At 55.1% G+C, this 22,549-nt stretch overlaps 1 protein-coding gene across 3 annotated transcripts in view; it reads left to right on the top strand.

The window, feature by feature from the left end:
- CHD8 (chromodomain helicase DNA binding protein 8) overlaps positions 1–22,549 on the top strand; it is a 38,131-nt gene that overhangs the window by 1,925 nt on the left and 13,657 nt on the right. The window contains exons 2-21 of one of the 3 annotated variants that reach the window (XM_065653013.1): positions 4,543–5,182; positions 5,581–5,943; positions 6,798–7,174; positions 8,327–8,441; positions 8,566–8,760; positions 9,934–10,002; positions 10,087–10,142; positions 11,248–11,365; positions 11,447–11,530; positions 14,281–14,418; positions 14,498–14,619; positions 15,453–15,696; positions 16,794–16,970; positions 17,981–18,124; positions 18,565–18,820; positions 19,385–19,598; positions 19,682–19,877; positions 20,940–21,107; positions 22,170–22,349; positions 22,422–22,532. In XM_065653013.1, coding sequence (XP_065509085.1) covers positions 4,628–5,182; positions 5,581–5,943; positions 6,798–7,174; positions 8,327–8,441; positions 8,566–8,760; positions 9,934–10,002; positions 10,087–10,142; positions 11,248–11,365; positions 11,447–11,530; positions 14,281–14,418; positions 14,498–14,619; positions 15,453–15,696; positions 16,794–16,970; positions 17,981–18,124; positions 18,565–18,820; positions 19,385–19,598; positions 19,682–19,877; positions 20,940–21,107; positions 22,170–22,349; positions 22,422–22,532 — 3,882 coding nt within the window. In that variant the 5' untranslated portion in view covers positions 4,543–4,627. The remainder of the gene's footprint in view (positions 1–4,542; positions 5,183–5,580; positions 5,944–6,797; positions 7,175–8,326; positions 8,442–8,565; positions 8,761–9,933; positions 10,003–10,086; positions 10,143–11,247; positions 11,366–11,446; positions 11,531–14,280; positions 14,419–14,497; positions 14,620–15,452; positions 15,697–16,793; positions 16,971–17,980; positions 18,125–18,564; positions 18,821–19,384; positions 19,599–19,681; positions 19,878–20,939; positions 21,108–22,169; positions 22,350–22,421; positions 22,533–22,549) is intronic. The other 2 variants (XM_065653014.1, XM_065653015.1) reach the window with 2 other exon arrangements.

Genomic DNA, 22,549 nt, shown 5'->3' on the forward strand with positions numbered 1-22,549 from the left:
TAAAAGATGAGGCAAACGGAGGGGGGATGCGGCGCCGCTTTGGGCTATTTTGTGGTTTTATTGGTTTTATTTTATTTTCCGACGATGCGGGGGGGGGGGCGGGTTATTCAGCGTTTTTCTGACAGGGCAAACGCGGCCGTGGGAGGAGCCGAGCCACCCCGGGCCTCTTCTCCTTTCAAACAAACAGATTTTAGGCTTTTTTAGTGCGAATTTGTTTAAAACAAAGCGATTTTTAAAGTTTTTTTTTCCTTAACGGAACGATCGCGCTCCTGGCGCGGCGCCCTCGGGCGGGAAAGGGGTTAAGGACCCCTCGCGCCCACCGAGACAAGATGGCGGCGGGCTGCCCGCGGCGCTGCCTGATGAGAACCACCCCCACCCCGACTCAGGCACCGCGCCGGTCACCCCGGGAGGGGAGGAGCGCGGGAAGGGTGTGGGGGGGGGGGGGGGGGGGCCTTCCGGGTAGCCAAGCGCGCAACCAACCCTGCTCGCCCCGCAGTCCCCGCCCACTTTCGGCGCTCTCCGCCAATGGCGTGCGGCGCAGCGGGCAGGGGGTGGGCGGGGCGTGGGGGGGGGAGCCAAGCTGCGTTGCGCCGCGCACGCCGCCGCCTTGTTCTCGCGGCCCGCGCCGGGGTTTTGCGGCCTAAAAAAAAAAAAACCCCCCCCGCCCCCCCCCTAAAAAAGGCGCCGGGGGGGGGGGAACCGGCCCCCACCCCCCCCGCCGCCCCGCCCCCCGCCCGCCCCTCCCCCCCGCCGGACACCCCGCCCCCAGCGCAGGTAAGGACCCGATCGGGGGTTTTCAGTGGGGGGACGGGGGCGATGGGCCCGAACCCCCCCGGTCGCCTCAGCAGCGGGCCCGCCCACGGCGGGGAGGGCGAGGGGCACGAACCAGCGGGAACAGGGCGGCGGGCTGGGGGCCCGCGGCGCCGGGCGGGCGCCCACCGGGCTGCCGGTACCCCAGGTGGGCTCTCAGCGGGCTCCCAGTTCACCTTATACTGGGCTCCCAGTTCCCCCAGGTGGGCTCTCAGCGGGCTCCCAGTTCACCTTATACTGGGCTCCCAGTTCCCCCAGGTGGGCTCTCAGCGGGCTCCCAGTTCACCTTATACTGGGCTCCCAGTTCCCCCAGGTGGGCTCTCAGCGGGCTCCCAGTTCACCTTATACTGGGCTCCCAGTTCCCCCAGGTGGGCTCTCAGCGGGCTGCCGGTTCACCTTATACTGGGCTCCCAGTTCCCCCAGGTGGGCTCTCAGCGGGCTCCCAGTTCCCCTTATACTGGGCTCCCAGTTCCCCCAGGTGGGCTGTTACTGGGCTCCCAGTTCACCTTATACTGGGCTCCCAGTTCCCCCAGGTGGGCTCTCAGCGGGCTCCCAGTTCACCTTATACTGGGCTCCCAGTTCCCCCAGGGTGGGCTCTCACCGGGCTCCCAGTTCACCTTATACTGGGCTCCCAGTTCCCCCAGGTGGGCTCTCACTGGGCTCCCAGTTCACCTTATACTGGGCTCCCAGTTCCCCCAGGTGGGCTCTCACTGGGCTCCCAGTTCACCTTATACTGGGCTCCCAGTTCCCCCAGGTGGGCTCTCAGCGGGCTCCCAGTTCACCTTATACTGGGCTCCCAGTTCCCCCAGGGTGGGCTCTCACCGGGCTCCCAGTTCACCTTATACTGGGCTCCCAGTTCCCCCAGGTGGGCTCTCACTGGGCTCCCAGTTCACCTTATACTGGGCTCCCAGTTCCCCCAGGTGGGCTCTCACTGGGCTCCCAGTTCACCTTATACTGGGCTCCCAGTTCCCCCAGGTGGGCTGTTACTGGGATCCCAGTTCACCTTATACTGGGCTCCCAGTTCCCCCAGGTGGGCTCTCACTGGGCTCCCAGTTCACCTTATACTGGGCTCCCAGTTCCCCCAGGTGGGCTCTCACTGGGCTCCCAGTTCCCCCAGTTTGGCTCCCACTGGGATCCCAGTTCCCCCAGTTTGGCTCTCACTGGGCTCCCAGTTCCCCCGGTTTGGCTCCCACTGGGATCCCAGTTCCCCCAGTTTGGCTCCCACTGGGCTCCCAGTTCCCCCAGGTGGGCTGTTACTCGGACACCCAGTTCCCCTTATACTGGGCTCCCAGTTCCCCCAGTTTGGCTGTTACTGGGCTCCCAGTTCCCCCAGGTGGGCTCTCACTGGGCTCCCAGTTCCCCCAGGTGGGCTCTCACTGGGCTCCCAGTTCCCCCAGGTGGGCTCTCACCGGGCTCCCAGTTCCCCCAGGGTGGGCTCTCAGCGGGCTCCCAGTTCACCTTATACTGGGCTCCCAGTTCCCCCAGGTGGGCTCTCACTGGGCTCCCAGTTCCCTCAGTTTGGCTGTTACTGGGACACCCAGTTCCCCTTATACTGGGCTCCCAGTTCCCCCAGTTTGGCTCCCACCGGTCTCCCAGTTCCCCCAGTTTGGCTCCCACTGGGCTCCCAGTTCCCCCAGGTGGGCTGTTACTGGGACACCCAGTTCCCCTTATACTGGGCTCCCAGTTCCCCCAGGTGGGCTCTCACTGGGCTCCCAGTTCCCCCAGGTGGGCTCTCACTGGGCTCCCAGTTCCCCCAGGTGGGCTGTTACTGGGACACCCAGTTCCCCTTATACTGGGATCCCAGTTCCCCCAGGTGGGCTCTCACTGGGCTCCCAGTTCACCTTATACTGGGCTCCCAGTTCCCCCAGGTGGGCTGTTACTGGGATCCCAGTTCACCTTATACTGGGCTCCCAGTTCCCCCAGGTGGGCTCCCACCGGGCTCCCAGTTCCCCCAGGTGGGCTCTCACTGGGCTCCCAGTTCCCCCAGGTGGGCTCCCACCGGGCTCCCAGTTCCCCCAGGTGGGCTCTCACTGGGCTCCCAGTTCCCCCAGGTGGGCTGTTACTGGGCTCCCAGTTCCCCCAGTTTGGCTCCCACTGGGATCCCAGTTCCCCGAGGTGGGCTGTTGCTGGGCTCCCAGTTCCCCCAATTTGGCTGTTACTGGGACACCCAGTTCCTCTTATACTGGGCTCCCAGTTCCCCCAGTTTGGCTCTTACTGGGCTCCCAGTTCCCCCGGTTTGGCTCTCACTAGGATCCCAGTTCCCCCGGTTTGGCTCTCACTAGGTTCCCAGTTCCCCCAGTTTGGCTCTCACTGGGCTCCCAGTTCCCCCAGTTTGGCTGTTACTGGGCTCCCAGTTCCCCCGGTTTGGCTCCCACCGGGCTCCCAGTTCCCCCAGTTTGGCTCCCACTGGGATCCCAGTTCCCCCAGGTTGGCTGTTACTGGGACACCCAGTTCCCCTTATACTGGGATCCCAGTTCCCCCAATTTGGCTGTTACTGGGATCCCAGTTCTCCCAGTTTGGCCGTTACCGGGACACCCAGTTCACCTTATACTGGGCTCCCAGTTCCCCCAGTTTGGCTGTTACTGGGATGCCCCAGTGGCCCCAGTTTGGTTCGTACTGGGCTCCCAGTGGCCCCAGTTCGGTTCTTACTGGGACGCCCAGTTTCCCTTATACTGGGCTCCCTGTTCCCCCAGCTTGGTTCTTATTGGGACACCCAGTTTCCCTTATACTGGGCTCCCAGTGGCCCCAGTTTCCCTTATACTGGGCTCCCAGTTCCCCCAGTTTGGCTGTTACTGGGAGGATCCAGTGGCCGCAGTTTGGCTCTTACTGGGCTCCCAGTTCCCCCAGTTTGGCTCTTACTGGGCTCCCAGTTCCCCCAGTTTTGCTCTTACTGGGACACCCTGTTCCCCTCATACTGGGCTCCCAGTGGCCCCAGTTTCCCTTATACTGGGCTCCCAGTTCCCCCAGTTTGGCTGTTACTGGGAGGCCCCAGTGGCCCCAGTTTGGCTCTTACTGGGCTCCCAGTTCCCCCAGTTTCGCTCTTACTGGGACACCCTGTTCCCCTCATACTGGGATCCCAGTGGCCCCAGTTCCCCTCATACTGGGACACGCAGTTCCCCCCATACTGGGCTCCCAGTTCCCCCGGTTTGGCTGTTACTGGGACAGCCAGTTCCCTGTATACTGGGCTCCCAGTGGCCCCAGTTTGGCTCTTACTGGGAGGCCCCAGTGGCCCCAGTTCCCCTTATACTGGGACACCCAGTTCCCCCAGTTTGGCTCTTACTGGGCTCCCAGTTCCCCCAGTTTCTCTCTTACTGGTTTTGGGGGGGGTCACATTTAGAGGGAGCAAATTTGGGACGGGGGGGAAATTCGTGGGCAAATTTTGGGGGTTAAATTTTGGGGGTGGAATTTGCAACAAATTCTTGGGGTTAAATTTTGGGGGTAAACTCTGGGGGGTTAAATTCGGGAGGTGTCAGTTCTTTGGGGGGGTTAATTTTTTGGGGTTAAATTTTCGGGGTTGAAGTTCGAGGGCGAACTTTAGGGGTTAAATTTTAGGGCCGAATCGGGAGCGTCAATTTTGAGGGGTTAATTTGGGGGACGGACAAAATTTGCGGGAAATTTTGGCGGTTTGAATTTAACGGGGGGGGGGGGTAAATTTGGAGAGGAGCAAATTTTGGGGGTTCAATTTGGGTCCGATTAACCGGGTTTGTTCTGTTTCCTTTTCTGTCTCCGCAGCCCAAGCTCCGCCCCCCGAAGCTCCGCCCCCCCGAGGCTCCGCCCCCTCCCGCCGCCTCTTAAAGGGCCCGCGCCCCCTTTCCAAATGGCCGACCCCATCATGGACCTTTTTGACGACCCCGCCCTCTTTGACCTTGACCCCTTGACCGATGACACCTTCGCCCCTCCCCCCGCGCCCCCCCCTCCCCCCCCGGAGCCCCAAAACCCCCCGAATTCCCCCCAAAACCCGCCGCCCCCCCCGCCACCCGACCCCTCCCCCCTCAGCCAAGGGAACCCCTTTATGGGCGTGGCCACCGCTCTGCCCCTCCCCCCCGTGACGTCGGCGGCCCCGCCCCCTCCCAAAATCGTCATCCTCAAAGCCCCGCCCCCGGGGGGCGGGGCGGCGGCGAGCGGGAACCAATCGGGCGCCGGGAAGGCGCCGCTGGCCAAAGTTCTGCCCGGCAACGCCCAGATCCGCCCCGTCTCGGCCACGCCCAGCGCGGGGGGCGGGGCCTCGGGGGCCACGCCCACCCCGGCGGCCGCTCTGCAGCGATTGGTCGGGCCCGGCCGCGCCGTGAAGCAATTGGTGCTGCAGCCGGTGAAGGCGGGAGGAGGGGGCGGAGCCGCCGTCAAAGGGGGCGTGGCCTTGGCGCCACAGCAGGTGAGGGGGCGGGGCCAAGGGGTGGGTGGGGTCAAGGAGTGGGGACATGAGGGGGTCGAGGTGGGTGGGGTCAAGGGGTAGGGTCAATGGGTGGGCGGGGTCAAGGTGGGTGGGGTCAAGGGGTAGACAGGGTCAATGGGTGGGCGGGGTCAAGGTGGGCGGGGTCAAGGGGTAGACAGGGTCAATGGGTGGGTGGGGTTAAAGGGGGCGGGGTCAAGGTGTAGACATGGTCATCGGGTGGGCGGGGTCATCGGGTGGGTGGGGTCAAACGGGGTGGGGTCAAGGTGGGTGGGGTCAAGGTGGGCGGGGTGATGAGGGAGTTATGGGGGCGGGGTCAAGGGGTGGTTTCAATGGGGTGGGCGTGGCCTCTCCCTGACCCCGCCCCCCGTCTCCCATAGGCCGACTCCAAGCGCATCACCCTGGTGCTGCAGCAGCCCGCGGGGGGCGGGGCCAGCGCCGGCTCCGCCCCCGGCCCCGCCCAGCGCCACGTGGTCCTGGGGGGGCTCCCCGGCAAGATCGTCCTCCAGGGCCACCAACTGGCCGCCCTCGGCCAATCGAAAGCCGCCCCCGGGCAGGCCAAGGTGGTCACCATCCAGCTGCAGGTGCAGCCGCCCCAGGGCGGGCCGCAGGGGGCGGGGCCCAAGGTGCAGGTGCTCCAATCAGGGCCTGCGGGGGGCGGGGCCCCAGCGGTGGGCGTGGCCTCAGTGGTGGGGCCGGGCCAGAGGGTGACGGTGCCGCTCAAGGTGGTGCTGCAGCCGCAGGTGAGGGCGGGGCCGGGGGGCGGGGTCACGGGGGGGAACTGAGCGGGGGGGTGGTTGAGTTGGGCCCGACCTTGGGCTTGGTTGGACCCAGCTCTTGGTGTTGGTTGGACCCAACTCTTGGTGTTGGTTGGACCCAACTCTTGGTTGGACCCAAGTCTTGGGCTTGGTTGGACCCAAGTCTTGGTGTTGGTTGGACCCAACTCTTGGTTGGACCCGACTCTTGGGCTTGGTTGGACCCAAGTCTTGGGCTTGGTTGAATCCAATTCTTGGTCTTGGTTTGGCCCAGCTGTTGGTTAGACCCAATTCTTGGTCTTGGTTGGGCCCAACTGTTGGTTGGGTCCAACTCTTGGTCTTGGTTTAGCCCGACCTTGAGCTTGGTTGGACCCAACTCTTGGTCTTGGTTGGGTCCAACTTTTGATCTTGGTTAGGCCCAACTCCTGGTTTTGGTTGAGCCCAACTCTTGGTTGGACCCAACTCTTGGTCTTGGTTGGGTCCAACTTTTGGTTTTGGTTGAGCCCAACTCTTGGTTGGACCCAACTCTTGGTCTTGGTTGGGCCCAACTGTTGGTGTTGGTTGAGCCCAACCCTGGGCTTGGTTGGACCCCACTCGTAGCTGGGCCCAACTCTTGTTGTTGGTTGGACCCAACTTTTGGTTGGGCTCAACTCTTGTTGGTTGGACCCAACTCTTGGTCTTGGTTGGACCCAACTCTTGGTCTTGGTTGGACCCAACTCTTGGTCTTGCTTGGGCCCAAGTGTTGGTCCTGGTTGGACCCAACTCTTGACTGCGCCCAACTCTTGGTCGTCCCCACCTCTTGGTCTCCCCGACACCCCCTTTCCGCCATCTTGTCTCCCCAGGCCGGCTCCTCCCAGGTCACCTCCCCGGGCCTCTCGGTGGTCAAAGTCCTCACCTCCCCCGACGGCCCCGCCCTGGCCCACCCCGCCCAACCCTCCACCAACCGCGGCCCCTCCGAGGAGACGCGCAAGCTGGACCACCAGAAGAAACAGGAGAAGGCCAACCGCATCGTGGCCGAGGCCATTGCCCGTGCCCGCGCCCGCGGCGAGCAGAACATCCCCCGGGTGCTCAACGAGGACGAGCTGCCCAACGTCCGGCCTGAAGAAGACGCCGAACGCCGGCGGCGCCGCAAGGGCGACCACCGGGCCGGGGGGACCAAGGAGGAGAAGACGCGTAAGGGGAAAGGGCAAGGGAGGAGCAAAGGGAGGAGCAAACCCAGGTGAGCTGTTCCTCAGAAATGAGATTTGGGAGGTTTGGGGAGGGAAATCGAGGTGGGACGGGGGGTGGGGAAGGTGGGAGATCCTGGAGAGGGTGGTGGGTGCCCAACCGCCGTCTTGGTTACCCAACCGCGGTCTTGGTTACTCAACCGTGGGCTTAATTACTCAACCGTGGTGTTCATTAATCAACTACAGCCTTCATTATCCAACCACGGTCTTCATTACCCAACCGTGGTCTTTGTTAGCCAACCACGGTCTTTGTCACCCAACCGTGGGACTGGTTGGCCCCAAACGTGGTCTTGGTGGTCGCCCAACGCTTGGTGGTTGGCAAACTGTGGTCTAGGTGGTTGCCCAACGGTTGGGCAACGTTGTCCTTCAACCCTTGACGGTCACCTCCAACCCTTGACGGTCACCTCCAACCCTTGACGGTCACCTCCAACCCTTGACGGTCATCTCCAACCCTTGACGGTCATGTCCAACCCTTGACCGTCATCTCCAATCCTTGACCGTCATCTCCAACCCTTGACCTCCATGTCTAACTCTTAGTTCTCATGTCCCACCAACTCTGGACTTTCACGCAACCCTTGACCGTCATCTCCAACCCTTGACGGTCATCTTCAACCCTTGATCTTCATTGTCCTCTCCAACCCTTGGCCGTCCTCTCCAACCCTTGGCCGTCCTCTCCAACCCTTGATCCTCATCATCTCCAGCCCTTGACCATCATCTCCAACCCTTGACCATCATCTTCAGCTCTTGATCCTCATTGTCCTCCAACCCTTGACCTTCACCTCCAGCCCTTGATCCTCATTGTCCTCCAACCCTTGACCTTCACCTCCAGCCCTTGATCCTCATTGTCCTCCAACCCTTGACCTTCACCTCCAACCCTTGATCCTCATTGTCCTCTCCAACCCTTGGCCGTCCTCTCCAACCCTTGGCCGTCCTCTCCAACCCTTGATCCTCATCATCTCCAGCCCTTGACCATCATCTCCAACCCTTGACCATCATCTTCAGCTCTTGATCCTCATTGTCCTCCAACCCTTGACCTTCACCTCCAGCCCTTGATCCTCATTGTCCTCCAACCCTTGACCTTCACCTCCACCCACCCCGGCCTCTCCGCCTCCCCCGCGTCCTCACGCCCCTCGTTGTCCCCCCAGCACCATCACCCCGGTGGTGGGGAAGAAACGCAAGCGCAACGCCTCCTCGGACACCTCGGACGCCGAGGTCATCCCGGCGCCCTCGCCGCGCCAGGAAGAAGAAACCAGCGTCCAGGTACCGAGAACCCACCGCCGCGGACCTCCGCGTTGGCCGGAGCACCTCGCATTGACAAGAGGACGTCGGGATGGCGTCCCACCAACGGAATGACCTCACCCTGCCTCCATTTCCCCCTTTGCAGAAGCGCCGCTCCAACCGGCAGGTCAAGCGCAAGAAATACACGGAGGACTTGGACATCAAGATCACGGATGACGAGGAGGACGAAGAGCTGGACGTGACGGGGCCGGTGCGAGCGGAGCAGCCGCCGCCGCCTCAACCGCCCGTCCCCGAGCCCGAGCCCGAGGGCGAGACGTTGCCCTCCATGCAGTTCTTTGTGGTGCGACTCCAGATTTAGTCGGGGGTGTTTTTTTGGGGCGGGATTCCAGATTTCGGTGGGTTTCTGGGGCGGGACTCCCCGTTCTGTTGTTTTTCGGTGGTAGGGCTCTGTATTTTCTGGGTTTTCTCTGGTAGAATTCCACGTTTTCTTGGGTTTTTTGTGGTAGAACTCCGTATTTGATTGGTTTTTTGTGGTGGGTCTTCGTATTTGGTTGGTTTTCTGTGGCGGGTCTCCCTATTTTCTTGATGTTTCTGTGGTAAAACTTGGTATTTTGGTTATTTTCTGTGGTAGGACTCTGTGATTTTTTAATATTCTCTGGTAGGATTCCACGTTTTCTTGGCGTTTTTTGTGGTAGAACTCCCTATTCGGTCAGTTTTCTATGCTGGCTCCTCATATTTTCTTGATTTTCGTGTAGTAGAACAACATGTTTTCTTGATTTTCTGTGGTAGAATTCCACGTTTTTGTGATTTTTTTCGGGGATAGAACTCTGGATTTACTTGGTTTTCCATGGTGGGTCTCCCTGTCTTCTTGATGTTTCCGTGGTAAAACTTCATATTTTGCTTATTTTCTGTGGTAGCATTCTGTATTTTGTTGATGTTCTGTGGTGGGACTTTGTATTTTTTTTATTTTTCTCTGGTAGGATTCCACGTTTTCTTGATATTTTTTGTGGTAGGAGTGCGTATTTGGTTGGTTTTCTGTGGTGGGTCTCCCTATTTTCTTGGTGTTTCTGTGGTAAAACTTCGTATTTCGGTTATTTTCTGTGGTAGGACTCTGTTTTCTTGGTTTTCTCTGGTAAAATTCGACGTTTTATTTGTTTTCTGTGGTGAGATTCCATATGTAGTTGATTTTCCTATGGTAGGACTCCGTATTTAGTTGATTTTCTGTACTGGAACTGCATGTTTTCTTGACTTTCTATGGTAGAGTTCCACGTTCCATTGATTTTTTTTGTGGAAAAGCCACGTATTTACTTGATTTTCCGTGGCGGGTCCCCGTGTTGAGTTGATTTTCTGTGGTGGGACTCCGTATTTTCTCGATGTTTTCGCGGCGTTTGGTCGTTTTTTTGAGGCGGGACTCCACGTTTTGTTGGTTTCCGGTGGCGGGACTCGCCGTTTTTCATCTTTTTGGACGAAAAATCGTCATCTTCACGTGTTTTCTTCGTCGTTTGGTCTCCAGGAGAACCCCAGCGAGGAGGACGCGGCCATCGTGGACAAGGTGCTGTCCATGCGGGTGGTGAAGAAGGAGGTGAGGGACCCTCCCCATGGCGCCGCGGCGGCTTTTTGGGGCCGTTTCGCCCGTTTCTGACGTCCCTTCGCTTTGTTTCCGTAGCTGCCGTCGGGACAGTTCACCGAATCCGAGGAGTTTTTCGTCAAATACAAGAACTAGTAGGTGGCGGGGGGGTTGTCCCCTGGGGTCACCACCACCTTGGGGGCCTCCAAACCCCGCTTAGATGCCTCCATGATGAGGCGGACCTCAGAAAAATAGGTTTTTCAACCTCATTTTGGGCGGAAAACCCCGTTTTCCATCTCTTTTGAGGGGCAAAAATGGCGGCAAACGCCTCCCCCGCCTCATTTTTGAGGCAAAACTCAGTAAAAATTCCCTTTTTCTGCGTAATTTTAAGAGGCGAAACGGTGTAAACCCCCTTTTTCAGCTCATTTGGGGGCCGAAAATGGTGTTAAACCTCCTCCCTCATCCAATTTTGGGGGCAAAAGCGGGGAAAACCTCTTTTTCCACCTCTTCCGGGGAGGGAAAAACAGTGGGAAACCCGCCTTTTAAGTGAAAATGAAGGAAAACGGCCTTTTTATGCAGAGTTTTAAGTGGCAAAATGGAATAAAATCCTCTTTTCACCTCCTCATGGGGCTTAGAATGTTGTTAAGCCTCTTCCCTCATCCAGTTTTTGGGGTGAAACAGGGAAAACCCCATTTTTCCGTTCCTTTTTTGAGGGGAGGGAAATGGCGGGAAACGTATTTTTGAGGTGAAAATGAGCGAAAACACCTGTTTTTATGTAATTTCAAGGGCAAAATGGCATAAAACTGTTTTTTTTATCTCATTTTGAGGCTCAAGATGGTGTTAAGCCCCGTCCCTCCTCCCCTTTTTGGAGCAGAAAGAGAGAAAATCCCCTTTTCTTCTTAATTTTCGGTGCCAAATTGGCCTACATCTCGATTTCGCCTCCTTTTTGGCGTCAAAACCGCGAAAGTTCCATTTTCCCCCGTCATTTTGGGGGCAAAACGAGCGTAGAAAGCGTTTCCCGTTTCATTTTGAGGTCAAAATGGTGTTAAAGGTTATTTTTAGATCATTTTTCGGGGTTTAAACCCATGGAAATCGGGGTCAAACCCGTGCAAACCCCTTCCCCCCCCCCCCCCCCATTTTTGAGGTTGAAACGGCCGGAAATCCCTTTTTCCGCAGAACTTCTGAGGTAAAACCGGCGTGGTTTTTTATTTTTTTGTGCTAAAAAAATGTGATTTATTGCCCCAAAACGATGTCCCGCAGCTCGTATCTCCACTGCGAATGGGCCACCATCGCCCAGCTGGAGAAAGACAAGAGGATCCACCAAAAACTCAAGAGGTTCAAGACCAAAATGACCCAAATGCGGCATTTTTTCCACGAGGTACCGATGGCGGCGGGGGTGGGTTTTGGGGTGAAATCTTGGTGTTTTGGTGAAGACCGTTGATGGCCGTGTCGTCCAAAGGATGAAGAACCTTTCAACCCCGACTACGTGGAGGTCGATCGCATCTTGGACGAGTCCCACAGCGTCGATAAGGACAACGGCGAGGTGAGAAGACACAAAAATGAGGTTTTTTGGCCCAAAAACGACATTTTCATCGTCAAAAGTTACTTCTGCGGGGCTAAAAACGACGCTTTTTCAGTCAGAAGTGATGCGTCTTGGGCAAAAAATGACTTCTCGGTGGCCAAAAATGATGGGGTTTGGCTCAAAAATTGTGGCTCTTCGATCAAAAAACGGCGTTTTCTCGGCCAAAATGGTTTGGGGGCCAAAAATGACCCTTTTTGGGTCAAAATTAACATTTGTGGGCCGAACGTGATTTTTTTTTCCGCCAGAAATGACATTGTGGGGGTTAAAAGCCGATATTTTTAGGCCAGAAATGACTTTTTTTCGGTCAAAAATGATGGGGGGTGTCTCAACAATGAGAGGATTTTGAGACCAAAGTAACGTTTTGGGGGTGAAAAAAGAGGATTTGGGGGGTATAAACGAGGGGGCTTGGGCCAAAAATTATGCTTTTGGGTAAAAAAAAAAAAAAGTTTTTGAGCCAAAGATGATATTGGTTGTATCCTCAGCCGCCGGTCCACTGCTTGCTCTCAAACCCGACGTTTTGGGGCCCAAAGAGACGTTTTTCTGGGCCAAACGCGAGGTTTTGGGGTCCAAAGACGACGGTTTTTTGGGCCCAATGTGGTTTTGGGGGCCAAAGATGACCTTTTTTGGGCCAAACGCAAGGTTTCGGGGGCCAAAGATGACGGTTTTTTGGGCCAAACGTGAGGTTTTGGGGGCCAAAGATGACGGTTTTTTGGGCCAAACGCGAAGTTTTGGGGGCCAAAGATGACGGTTTTTTGGGCCAAATGTGGTTTCGGGGTCCAAAGACGATGGTGTTTTGGGCCAAACGCGAGGTTTTGGGGGCCAAAGATGACGTTTTTTTGGGCCAAATGTGGTTTTGGGGGCCAAAGATGACGGTTTTTTGGGCCAAACGCGAGGTTTTGGGGGCCAAAGATGACTTTTTTTGGGCCAAATGTGGGTTTGGGGGCCAAAGATGACGGTTTTTTGGGCCAAACCTGAGGTTTTGGGGGCCAAAGATGACGGTTTTTTGGGCCAAATGTGGTTTTGGGGGCCAAAGATGACGGTTTTTTGGAGCCAAACCTGAGATTTTGGGGGCCAAAGATGACATTTTTTTAGGGCCAAACGCGAGGTTTTGGGGGCCAAAGATGACGGGTTTTTGGGCCAAACGCGAAGTTTTGGGGGCCAAAGATGACGGGTTTTTGGGCCAAATGTGGTTTTGGGGGCCAAAGACAATGGTTTTTTGGGCCAAACGCGAGGTTTCGGGGTCCAAAGATGACGGTTTTTTGGGCCAAATGTGGTTTTGGGGGCCAAAGACGACGTTTTTTTGGGCCAAACGCGAGGTTTTGGGGTCCAAAGATGACTTTTTTTGGGCCAAATGTGGTTTTGGGGGCCAAAGATGACGGTTTTTTGGGCCAAACGCGAGGTTTTGGGGGCCAAAGATGACGTTTTTCTGGGCCAAACGTGAGGTTTTGGGGTCCAAAGACGATGGTTTTTTGGGCCAAACGTGGTTTTGGGGGCCAAAGATGACGGTTTTTTGGGCCAAATGTGGTTTTGGGGGCCAAAGATGACGGTTTTTTGGGCCAAATGTGGTTTTGGGGGCCAAAGATGACGGTTTTTTGGGCCAAATGTGGTTTTGGGGGCCAAAGATGACGATGTTTTGGGCCAAACCTGAGATTTTGGGGCCAAAGATGACGGTGTTTTGGACCAAATGTGGTTTTGGGGGCCAAAGATGACGGTCTTTTGGGCCAAACGCGAGGTTTCGGGGTCCAAAGATGACCTTTTTTGGGCCAAATGTGGTTTCGGGGGGCAAAGATGACGGTTTTTTGGGCCAAACGTGGTTTTGGGGGCCAAAGATGACCTTTTTTTGGGCCAAACGCGAGGTTTCGGGGGCCAAAGATGACTTTTTTTTGGGCCAAACATGAGGTTTTGGGGGCCAAAGATGACTTTTTTTGGGCCAAATGTGGTTTTGGGGGCCAGAGACGACGTTTTTTTGGGCCAAACGTGAGGTTTCGGGGTCCAAAGATGACTTTTTTTGGGCCAAATGTGGTTTTGGGGGCCAAAAACGACGGCTTTTTGGGCCAAACACAAGGTTTTGGGGGCCAAAGATGACGTTTTTTTGGGCCAAATGTGGTTTTGGGGGCCAAAGACGATGGTGTTTTGGGCCAAACCTGAGATTTTGGGGGCCAAAGATGACATTTTTTTAGGGCCAAACGCGAGGTTTTGGGGCCAAAGACGACGGTGTTTTGGGCCAAACCTGAGATTTTGGGGCCAAAGATGACGGTTTTTTGGGCCACACGCGAGGTTTTGGGGGCCAAAGATGACTTTTTTTGGGCCAAATGTGGTTTTGGGGGCCAAAGACGACGGTGTTTTGGGCCAAACCTGAGATTTTGGGGCCAAAGATGACGGTTTTTTGGGCTAAATGTGGTTTTGGGGGCCAAAGATGACTTTTTTTGGGCCAAACGCGAGGTTTTGGGGGCCAAAGATGACTTTTTTTGGGCCAAATGTGGTTTTGAGGGCCAGAGATGACAGGTTTTTGGGCCAAACGTGGTTTTGGGGGCCAAAGATGACCTTTTTTTGGGCCAAACACGAGATTTTGGGGGCCAAAGATGACTTTTTTTGGGCCAAATGTGGTTTTGGGGGCCAAAGATGACGGTTTTTTGGGCCGAACTTGAGTTTTCTTGTGCCGAAAGCCCCGTTTTTTGGGTCAACGCGGGCGTTTCTGGTGCTTTTCCCAGCCGGTGGTGTACTACCTGGTGAAGTGGTGCTCCCTGCCCTACGAGGACAGCACGTGGGAGCTGCAGGAGGACGTGGACGAGGCCAAAATCGCCGAATTCAAGCGCATCCAAGCGCGGCACCCGGAGCTGAAGCGCCTGGTGGGTCCCCCCGCTCCCCCTTTGCCGCCGCCCCGCGGCGTCTCCGCCGTCGCCCCCAACGTCTCCCCCTCTTTTCCAGCCCCGTCCCCAGGCGGCTTCGTGGAAGAAACTCGAGTCGTCCCACGAGTACAAGAACCACAACCGGCTGCGCGAGTATCAGCTCGAAGGCGTCAACTGGCTGCTCTTCAACTGGTACAACAGGTGGGGCTGGGACGGGAGGGCGCGGTGCTTTCCGACCCTTTTGGGGCCTTTCGGGGCCTTTCGGGGCCTTTTGGGGCCTTTTTTTGACCCTCCTGAGGTCCCGCTTTGAATTTTGGCGCCTTTTTTGAAGCCTCTGAGGCGCCATCTTGACCTTTTCTGGGCCTGTTTTTCAGCTTTTTGGGCCTCTTGTCGGCTTTTTTGGTCCTTTTCTCACGTTTTCTTGGAGCTTTTCTCACCTTTTTTGGGCTTTGATTTGGTGCTTTTTTCACCCTTTTTGGGGTCGCTTTCTCACTTTTTTTTGTCATTTCTTCACCTTTTTTGGTCTTTTTCTCACCTTTTTCGCTCCTGTTTTTCACCTTTTTTTGCTCATTTTCTCACCTTTTTTTTGCTCATTTTCTCACCTTTTTTTGCTCATTTTCTCACCTTTTTTTGCTCATTTCTTCATTTGTTTTTCATTTGTTTTTGGTCCTTTTCTCACCCGTTTTGGTCGTTTTCTCATCTGTTTTGGTCATTTCTTCACTTTTCTTCATTCTTTTCTCACCTTTTTTGGTAATTTTCTCACCTTTTTTTGTCATTTCTTCGCGTCTTTTTGGTCCTTTTTTTGCCTTTTTTTGGTCATTTCCTCACCTCTTTGGTCATTTCTTCACCTTTCTTCGTTCTTTTCTCACCTCTTTTGGTCCTTTTCTCACCTGTTTTGGTCATTTCTTCACCTTTCTTTGTTCTTTTCTCACCTTTTTTGGTCATTTTCTCACCTCTTTTGCTCCTTTTTCCCCCCTTTTTTGCTCCTTTCCTCCTGTTTTTGACCCTTTCTCTGCATTCTCCGCCCCCCGCAGGCAGAACTGCATCTTGGCCGACGAGATGGGCCTGGGCAAGACCATCCAATCCATCGCCTTCCTCCAGGAGGTTTATAACGTCGGCATCCGCGGCCCCTTCCTGGTCATCGCCCCCTTGTCCACCATCACCAACTGGGAGCGGGAGTTCAACACCTGGACGGAGATGAACACCATCGTCTACCACGGCAGCCTGGCCTCGCGGCAAATGATCCAGCAGTACGAGATGTACTGCAAGGACGCGCGGGTGAGGGGGATTCGGGGCTTGTTTCAGCTCAAAAACCTCAGAATCTTGGAGTTTGGAGACCCTGAGAACCTCAGATTTTGAAAAATGGGGTTGGCGGTCTCCAAAACTACCTCGAGAACCTCGAACTTTGAGGTTGGAGGCCTCAAAACCACGTCGAGAACCTCAAACTTTGAGGTTGGAGGCCTCAAAACCACGTCGAGAACCTCAAACTTTGAGGTTGGAGGCCTCAAAACCACGTCGAGAACCTCAAACTTTGAGGTTGGAGGCCTCAAAACCACCTCGAGAACCTCAAACTTTGAGGTTGGAGGCCTCAAAACCACCTCGAGAACCTCAAACTTTGAGGTTGGAGGCCTCAAAACCACCTCGAGAACCTCAAACTTTGAGGTTGGAGGCCTCAAAACCACGTCGAGAACCTCAAACTTTGAGGTTGGAGGCCTCAAAACCACCTCGAGAACCTCAAATTTTGAGGTTGGAGGCCTCAAAACCACGTCGAGAACCTCAAATTTTGAGGTTGGAGGCCTCAAAACCACCTCGAGAACCTCAAATTTTGAGGTTGGAGGCTTCAAAACCATCTCAGGAACCTCAAATTTTGAGGTTGGAGGCCTCAAAAGCATCTCAGATACCTCAAATGGTGAGGTTGGAGGCCTCAAGAACATCAAACTCCTAAAATACTGGGCTGGTGATCTCCACAATCACCTCAAGAGCTTCCATTTTTGAGGTTGGAGGCTTCCAAAATCATCTCAAAAAATCAGGTTTTGAGTTTGGAGACCTCGAGAACCTCAAGTTCTTGAAAATGGGTTTGGCGGCCTCCAAAAGCACCTCAAAGTTTTCAATTGTTGAGGTTTGAGGACTCCAGAACCACCTCAAAAACCTTAATTTTTGAGGTTGGAGACCTCAGGAACCTCAAATTCTTCAAAATGGGGCTGGTGGTCTCCAAAACCACCTCCAAAACTTCAATTTTCAAGGTTTGAGGCCTGCGAAATCTCTTCGAAAACGTCACTTTTTGAGCTTTGAGGCTTCCAAAACGTTCTCGAGACCATCCAAATCTTCACGGTTGACCTCGAGGGCATCTCCCCAACCTTCCGTTTCCACCGTAGGGTCGTCTCATCCCCGGCGCCTACAAGTTCGATGCCCTCATCACCACCTTCGAGATGATCCTGTCGGATTGTCCGGAGCTGCGGGAGATCGAGTGGCGTTGCGTCATCATCGACGAAGCCCATCGCTTGAAGAACCGCAACTGCAAGTTGCTCGACAGCCTCAAACACATGGATTTGGTGAGATCTGGTGGAGAAGACGTTCTCCGGGGGGGGTCTCCTGGAGGTTTTTTGGGGGTCTTGGTGGCATCTGGGGAGGTTTGGGGTCATGGGATGGTCTCCAAGGTCCAACTTGGTGGCGTCTGGAGACGGTTCGAGATGTTCCTCACCCCATGGGACCCTCCTGAAGGTCCACGGTGGGGTCTTGGCGGCACCCGGAGGTGTTTAGGACCATGGGGGAAGTTCTGGCGATTTTGAGCTGAATTCTGGTGATTTTGAGGTAAAACGTATTGATTTTGAGGTAAATTCTAGTGATTGTGAGGTAAATTCTTTCAATTTTGAGGTGAATATGGCAATTTTGAGGTGAATTCTGGTGATTCTGAGGTAAATTTTCTCAATTTTGAGGTGAACGTGGCCATTTTGAGATAAATGGCAGGGATTTTGAGGCAAATTCTTTCAATTTTGAGGTGAACATGGCCATTTTGAGGTAAATTGTAGTGATTTTGAAGTAGATTCTGGCAATTTTGCGGTGAACGTGGCCATTTTGAGGTAAATTGTAGTGATTTTGAAGTAGATTCTGGCCATTTTGAGGTGAACGTGGCAATTTTGAGGTAAATTGTAGTGATTTTGAAGTAGATTCTGGCCATTTTGCGGTGAACGTGGCAATTTTGAGGTAAATTCTGTCCCCTTTTGGCACAAACTGATGCTTTTGAGGCAAATCCTGGTGGTTCTGAGGTAAATCCCGGTGATTTTGCGGCAGACTGTGGCCATTCTGAGGCGGACAGGTCGGTTTATCACCCTATGGGATGGTCCTGAAGGTCCGTGTTGGGTTCTTGGTGGCATCTGGAGGTGTTTGGGTCCACGCGGTGGTCTCCAAGGTCCATCTCGGTGGCACCTGGAGATCTTCCGAGATGTTCCTCACCCCGTGGGGCGGTCCTCAAGGTCCATATGGATCTTCTGCTCCCACCTGGAGATCTTTGGAGTTCTCCCGCCCCACTTCCTAACGTTCTCCGCCCTCGTTGGTCCCCCAGGAGCACAAGGTCCTCCTGACGGGCACCCCGCTGCAGAACACGGTGGAGGAGCTTTTCAGTCTTCTCCATTTTCTGGAGCCTTCGCAGTTCCCATCCGAGGCCGAGTTCCTCAAGGACTTCGGGGACCTCAAGACCGAGGAGCAGGTGAGAAGATCCGGGAGGCCCACGTGGGGCCAGCAGGAGGTTTAGGGACACCCGAAGGTCCGTGGACCTTTTCATGGCCACCCGGGACCTTCTCACGTTTGAGGTTCTTCTGGAAAGTTGAGGTTCTCCAGGAGTCCTGAGGTTCTCTAGACTTTCTGGGACCTCCTGGAGCTCCAGAACCTTCCCTGGACGCCTGGGTCCCCTCCCAACCTCCGTAATTCTGTCCCCTTATGGTCACATGGATCTTCTGGCCACTTGAGGTTCTCCAGGAGCCTTGAGGTCCTTCAGGAACCTTGAGGTTCTCCGGGACCCTTGAGGTCCTTCAGGAACCTTGAGGTTGTCCCCAACTTCCAGGACCTCTTGGACTCCCAGGACCTCCAGAACCTTCCCCGAACGCCTGGGTCCCCACTAACCGATGTCCCCAATGGTCCCACCACCAGGTCCAGAAGCTCCAGGCCATCCTGAAGCCCATGATGCTCCGTCGCTTGAAGGAAGACGTGGAGAAGAACTTGGCGCCCAAACAAGAGACCATCATCGAGGTGGAGTTGACCAACATCCAGAAGAAATACTATCGCGCCATCTTGGAGAAGAACTTCTCCTTCCTGTCCAAGGGCGCCGGTCACACCAACATGCCCAACCTCCTCAACACCATGATGGAGCTTCGCAAGTGTTGCAACCACCCCTACCTCATCAACGGTGAGGAGATGGCGGCCCCACCGGGGTGGACAACCCCACAGGGGTCAACGTTGGGTTGGGTCGAGCTCCTGGAGAAGGTTGGAGGTCAATGAGGAGGTTTCCAGCACATCTACAGCGGGGTTTGGTGGTCCCGAGGCCTCGTTTTGGTCGAGTTTCTCCTCAGAACCTTGTGGAGAACCGTCCGTTGAGTTCAACGTGGTGATGGAGAAGGTTCTTCACCACATCTCCGTGGGGTTCGATGCTCCTCAGGCCTCATTTTGGTTGAGTTTCTCCTCAGAAGGTCTCTTGGCCACCAGGAGAACCTTCTGGAGAAGTTTTGGGTCAACGTGGTGATGGGGAAGGTTCTTCACCACATCTCCGTGGGGTTCGATGCTCCTCAGGCCTCATTTTGGTTGAGTTTCTCCTCAGAAGGTCTCTTGGCCACCAGGAGAACCTTCTGGAGAAGTTTTGGGTCAACGTGGTGATGGGGAAGGTTCTTCACCACATCTCCGTGGGGTTCGATGCTCCTCAGGCCTCATTTTGGCCAAGTTCCTCCTCACCAACGGTCCCGTTTCCCCCCCGCAGGCGCCGAGGAGAAGATCCTGGCCGAATTCCGCGACTCGTGTCCCCACCACGTCCCCCCCGACTTCCACCTGCAGGCCATGGTCCGCTCGGCCGGCAAGCTGGTCCTCATCGACAAGCTCCTCCCCAAGCTCAAAGCCGGCGGCCACAAAGTCCTCATCTTCTCCCAGATGGTCCGTTGCTTGGACATCCTGGAGGATTATCTCATCCAGAAGAGGTGGGAGATGGGGAAAGACGAGGCGGAGCTCCGTCCCGCGGCCCCCGTTGTCTTCTCCTGACGTAGTTACGGCGTCTTGGTAGGTACCTCTACGAGAGGATCGATGGGAGAGTCCGGGGCAACCTCCGGCAAGCCGCCATCGACAGGTTCAGCAAACCCGACTCCGACCGGTTCGTTTTCCTGCTCTGCACCCGCGCCGGGGGGTTGGGGATCAACCTGACGGCCGCCGACACCTGCATCATCTTCGACTCCGATTGGAACCCCCAGAACGACCTCCAGGTGAGGGCGGCAGCCGTCTTGGCGGGCGGGAAGAGCTGCTCGGGTTGAGGTTGGGCCACCAACGTGGCGGGTTTGGCTTGGTTTTGGGGTTTCTTTGGGATTTTTCAGGACGGTTTTGGATGGGTTTAGATGTTCTTGGATGTTCTTCGTCTTCCCAACTTTGGTTTGACCAACAGCGATGATGTTCGTAGATGTTTTTAGATGTTTTCAGATGTTCTTGGGTGTTCTTCATCCTGCCAACTTCAGTTTGACCAACCACAATGATGTTTTGAGATGTTTTGAGATGTTCTTGGATGTTCTTGGATGTTCTTCGTCTTCCCAACTTTAGTTTGACCAACCGCGATGATGTTTTCAGATGTTCTTCAACATTCTTGGATGTTGCCCTTGTCCCCAACTTTGCTTTGACCAACCACTATGATGTTTTTAGATGTTTCCAGGTGTTCTTTGACGTTCCTGGATGTTCTTGTCCCCAGGTTGAGGTTGACCCACACGATGGTGGGTTTGGATGTTCTTGGATGGTTTTTTTGCATTGCTGGGGATTTTTTGGGCGTGTTCTTGGATGGTTTTGGATGTTCTTGGATGGTTTTTATCTTCCCAACCTGAGGCTGAGCAACCACAATGATTTTCTTAGACCTTCTTCTTGCAGGAACTTGAGTTTGACCAACATCGATGATGTTTTCAGATGTTCTTTGGCGTTGTGGGATGTTCTTGTCCCCAATTTGAGCTTGACCAACCACAATGATGTTCTTAGATGTTTTCAGACGTTCTTCTTGTGTCCAACTTGAGCTCCTGACCAACCGCGATGACGTTTTTAGACGTTCTTGGACATTTTTCTCCTCTCCAACTTGAGCTTGACCAACCACGACGACGTTCTCGGATGTTCTTTGACGCTCTCTTGATGCTTTTAGATGTTCTTGGCTGTTTTTCTTCTCTCCAACTTGACTTCAACCAACCGTGATGATGTTTTTAGATATTTTTAGGCGGTTTTTGAGGCTTTTAGACGTTCTTCTTGGGTTTGACCCACCGCGACAGTGTCCTGAGGTGTTCTTCTCCCCCCCGCAGGCCCAGGCCCGGTGTCACCGCATCGGGCAGAGCAAAGCGGTAAAGGTCTATCGCCTCATCACCCGCAACTCCTACGAGCGCGAGATGTTCGACAAGGCCAGCCTCAAGCTGGGCCTGGACAAGGCCGTCCTGCAGTCCATGAGCGGGCGCGAGGGCAACATCGCGGGGGTGAGGACGGGCCTGCGGGAGAAACGGCTCTTGGAGACCTTTGAGTTGAGGTTCTCCAAGAAAATCGGGTCTTGGGGATCATTGGGTTGAGGTTCTATAGGAGAAACGGGTCTTGGAGATCATTGGGTTGAGGTTCTCCAAGAGAAACGGGTCTTGGGGATCATTGGGTTGAGGTTCTCCAAGAGAAACGGGTCTTGGGGATCATTGGGTTGAGGTTCTCCAAGAGAAACGGGTCTTGGGGATCATTGGGTTGAGGTTCTCCAAGAGAAACGGGTCTTGGGGATCATTGGGTTGAGGTTCTCCAAGAGAAACGGGTCTTGGGGATCATTGGGTTGAGGTTCTATAGGAGAAACGGGTCTTGGGGATCATTGGGTTGAGGTTCTCCAAGAGAAACGGGTCTTGGGGATCATTGGGTTGAGGTTCTCCAAGAGAAACGGGTCTTGGGGATCGTTGGGTTGAGGTTCTCCAAGAGAAACGGGTCTTGGGGATCATTGGGTTGAGGTTCTCCAAGAGAAATGGGTCTTGGGTATCATTGGGTTGAGGTTCTATAGGAGAAATGGGTCTTGGGGATCATTGGGTTGAGGTTCTCCAAGAGAGAAACGGGTCTCGGGGATCATTGGGTTGAGGTTCTCCAAGAGAAACGGGTCTCGGGGATCATTGGGTTGAGGTTCTCCAAGAGAAACGGGTCTTGGGGATCACTGGGTTGAGGTTCTCCAAGAGAAACGGGTCTCGGGGATCATTGAGTTGAGGTTCTCCAAGAGAAACGGGTCTTGGGGATCATTGGGTTGAGGTTCTCCAAGAAAATCGGGTCTTGGGGATCATTGGGTTGAGGTTTTATAGGAGAAACGGGTCTTGGGGATCATTGGGTTGAGGTTCTATAGGAGAAACGGGTCTTGGAGATCGTTGGGTTGAGGTTCTCCAAGAAAATCGAGTTTTTAAGACCATTGGGTTGAGGTTCCTCAAGGAAATTGCATTTTTAAGACCATTGGGTTGAGGTTCCTGGAGACAACCACGGCCCGAAGACCCAGCGCGGTCGCCCACCTCTTGTCTCCACCTCCTCAGATCCAGCAGTTCTCCAAGAAGGAGATCGAGGACCTTCTCCGCAAAGGCGCCTACGCCGCCATCATGGACGAGGATGACGAAGGCTCCAAGTTCTGCGAGGAGGACATCGACCAGATCCTCCTGCGCCGCACGACCACCATCACCATCGAGAGCGAGGGCAAGGGCTCCACCTTCGCCAAGGTACCTCCCGGACCTCCCCCTTGGCCGCCCCGGCCACCGCGGGACCAACATCTCGAGGTCCTTCCCCACCAGGCGAGCTTCGTCGCCTCGGAAAACCGCACGGACATCGCGCTGGACGACCCCAATTTCTGGCAGAAATGGGCCAAAAAGGCCGATCTGGACCTGGAGCTGCTCAACAGCAAGGTTGGAGGAGACAACCC

This window comes from Caloenas nicobarica, chromosome 28 (genome assembly GCF_036013445.1).
Source record: "Caloenas nicobarica isolate bCalNic1 chromosome 28, bCalNic1.hap1, whole genome shotgun sequence".
NCBI lineage: Eukaryota > Metazoa > Chordata > Aves > Columbiformes > Columbidae > Caloenas > Caloenas nicobarica.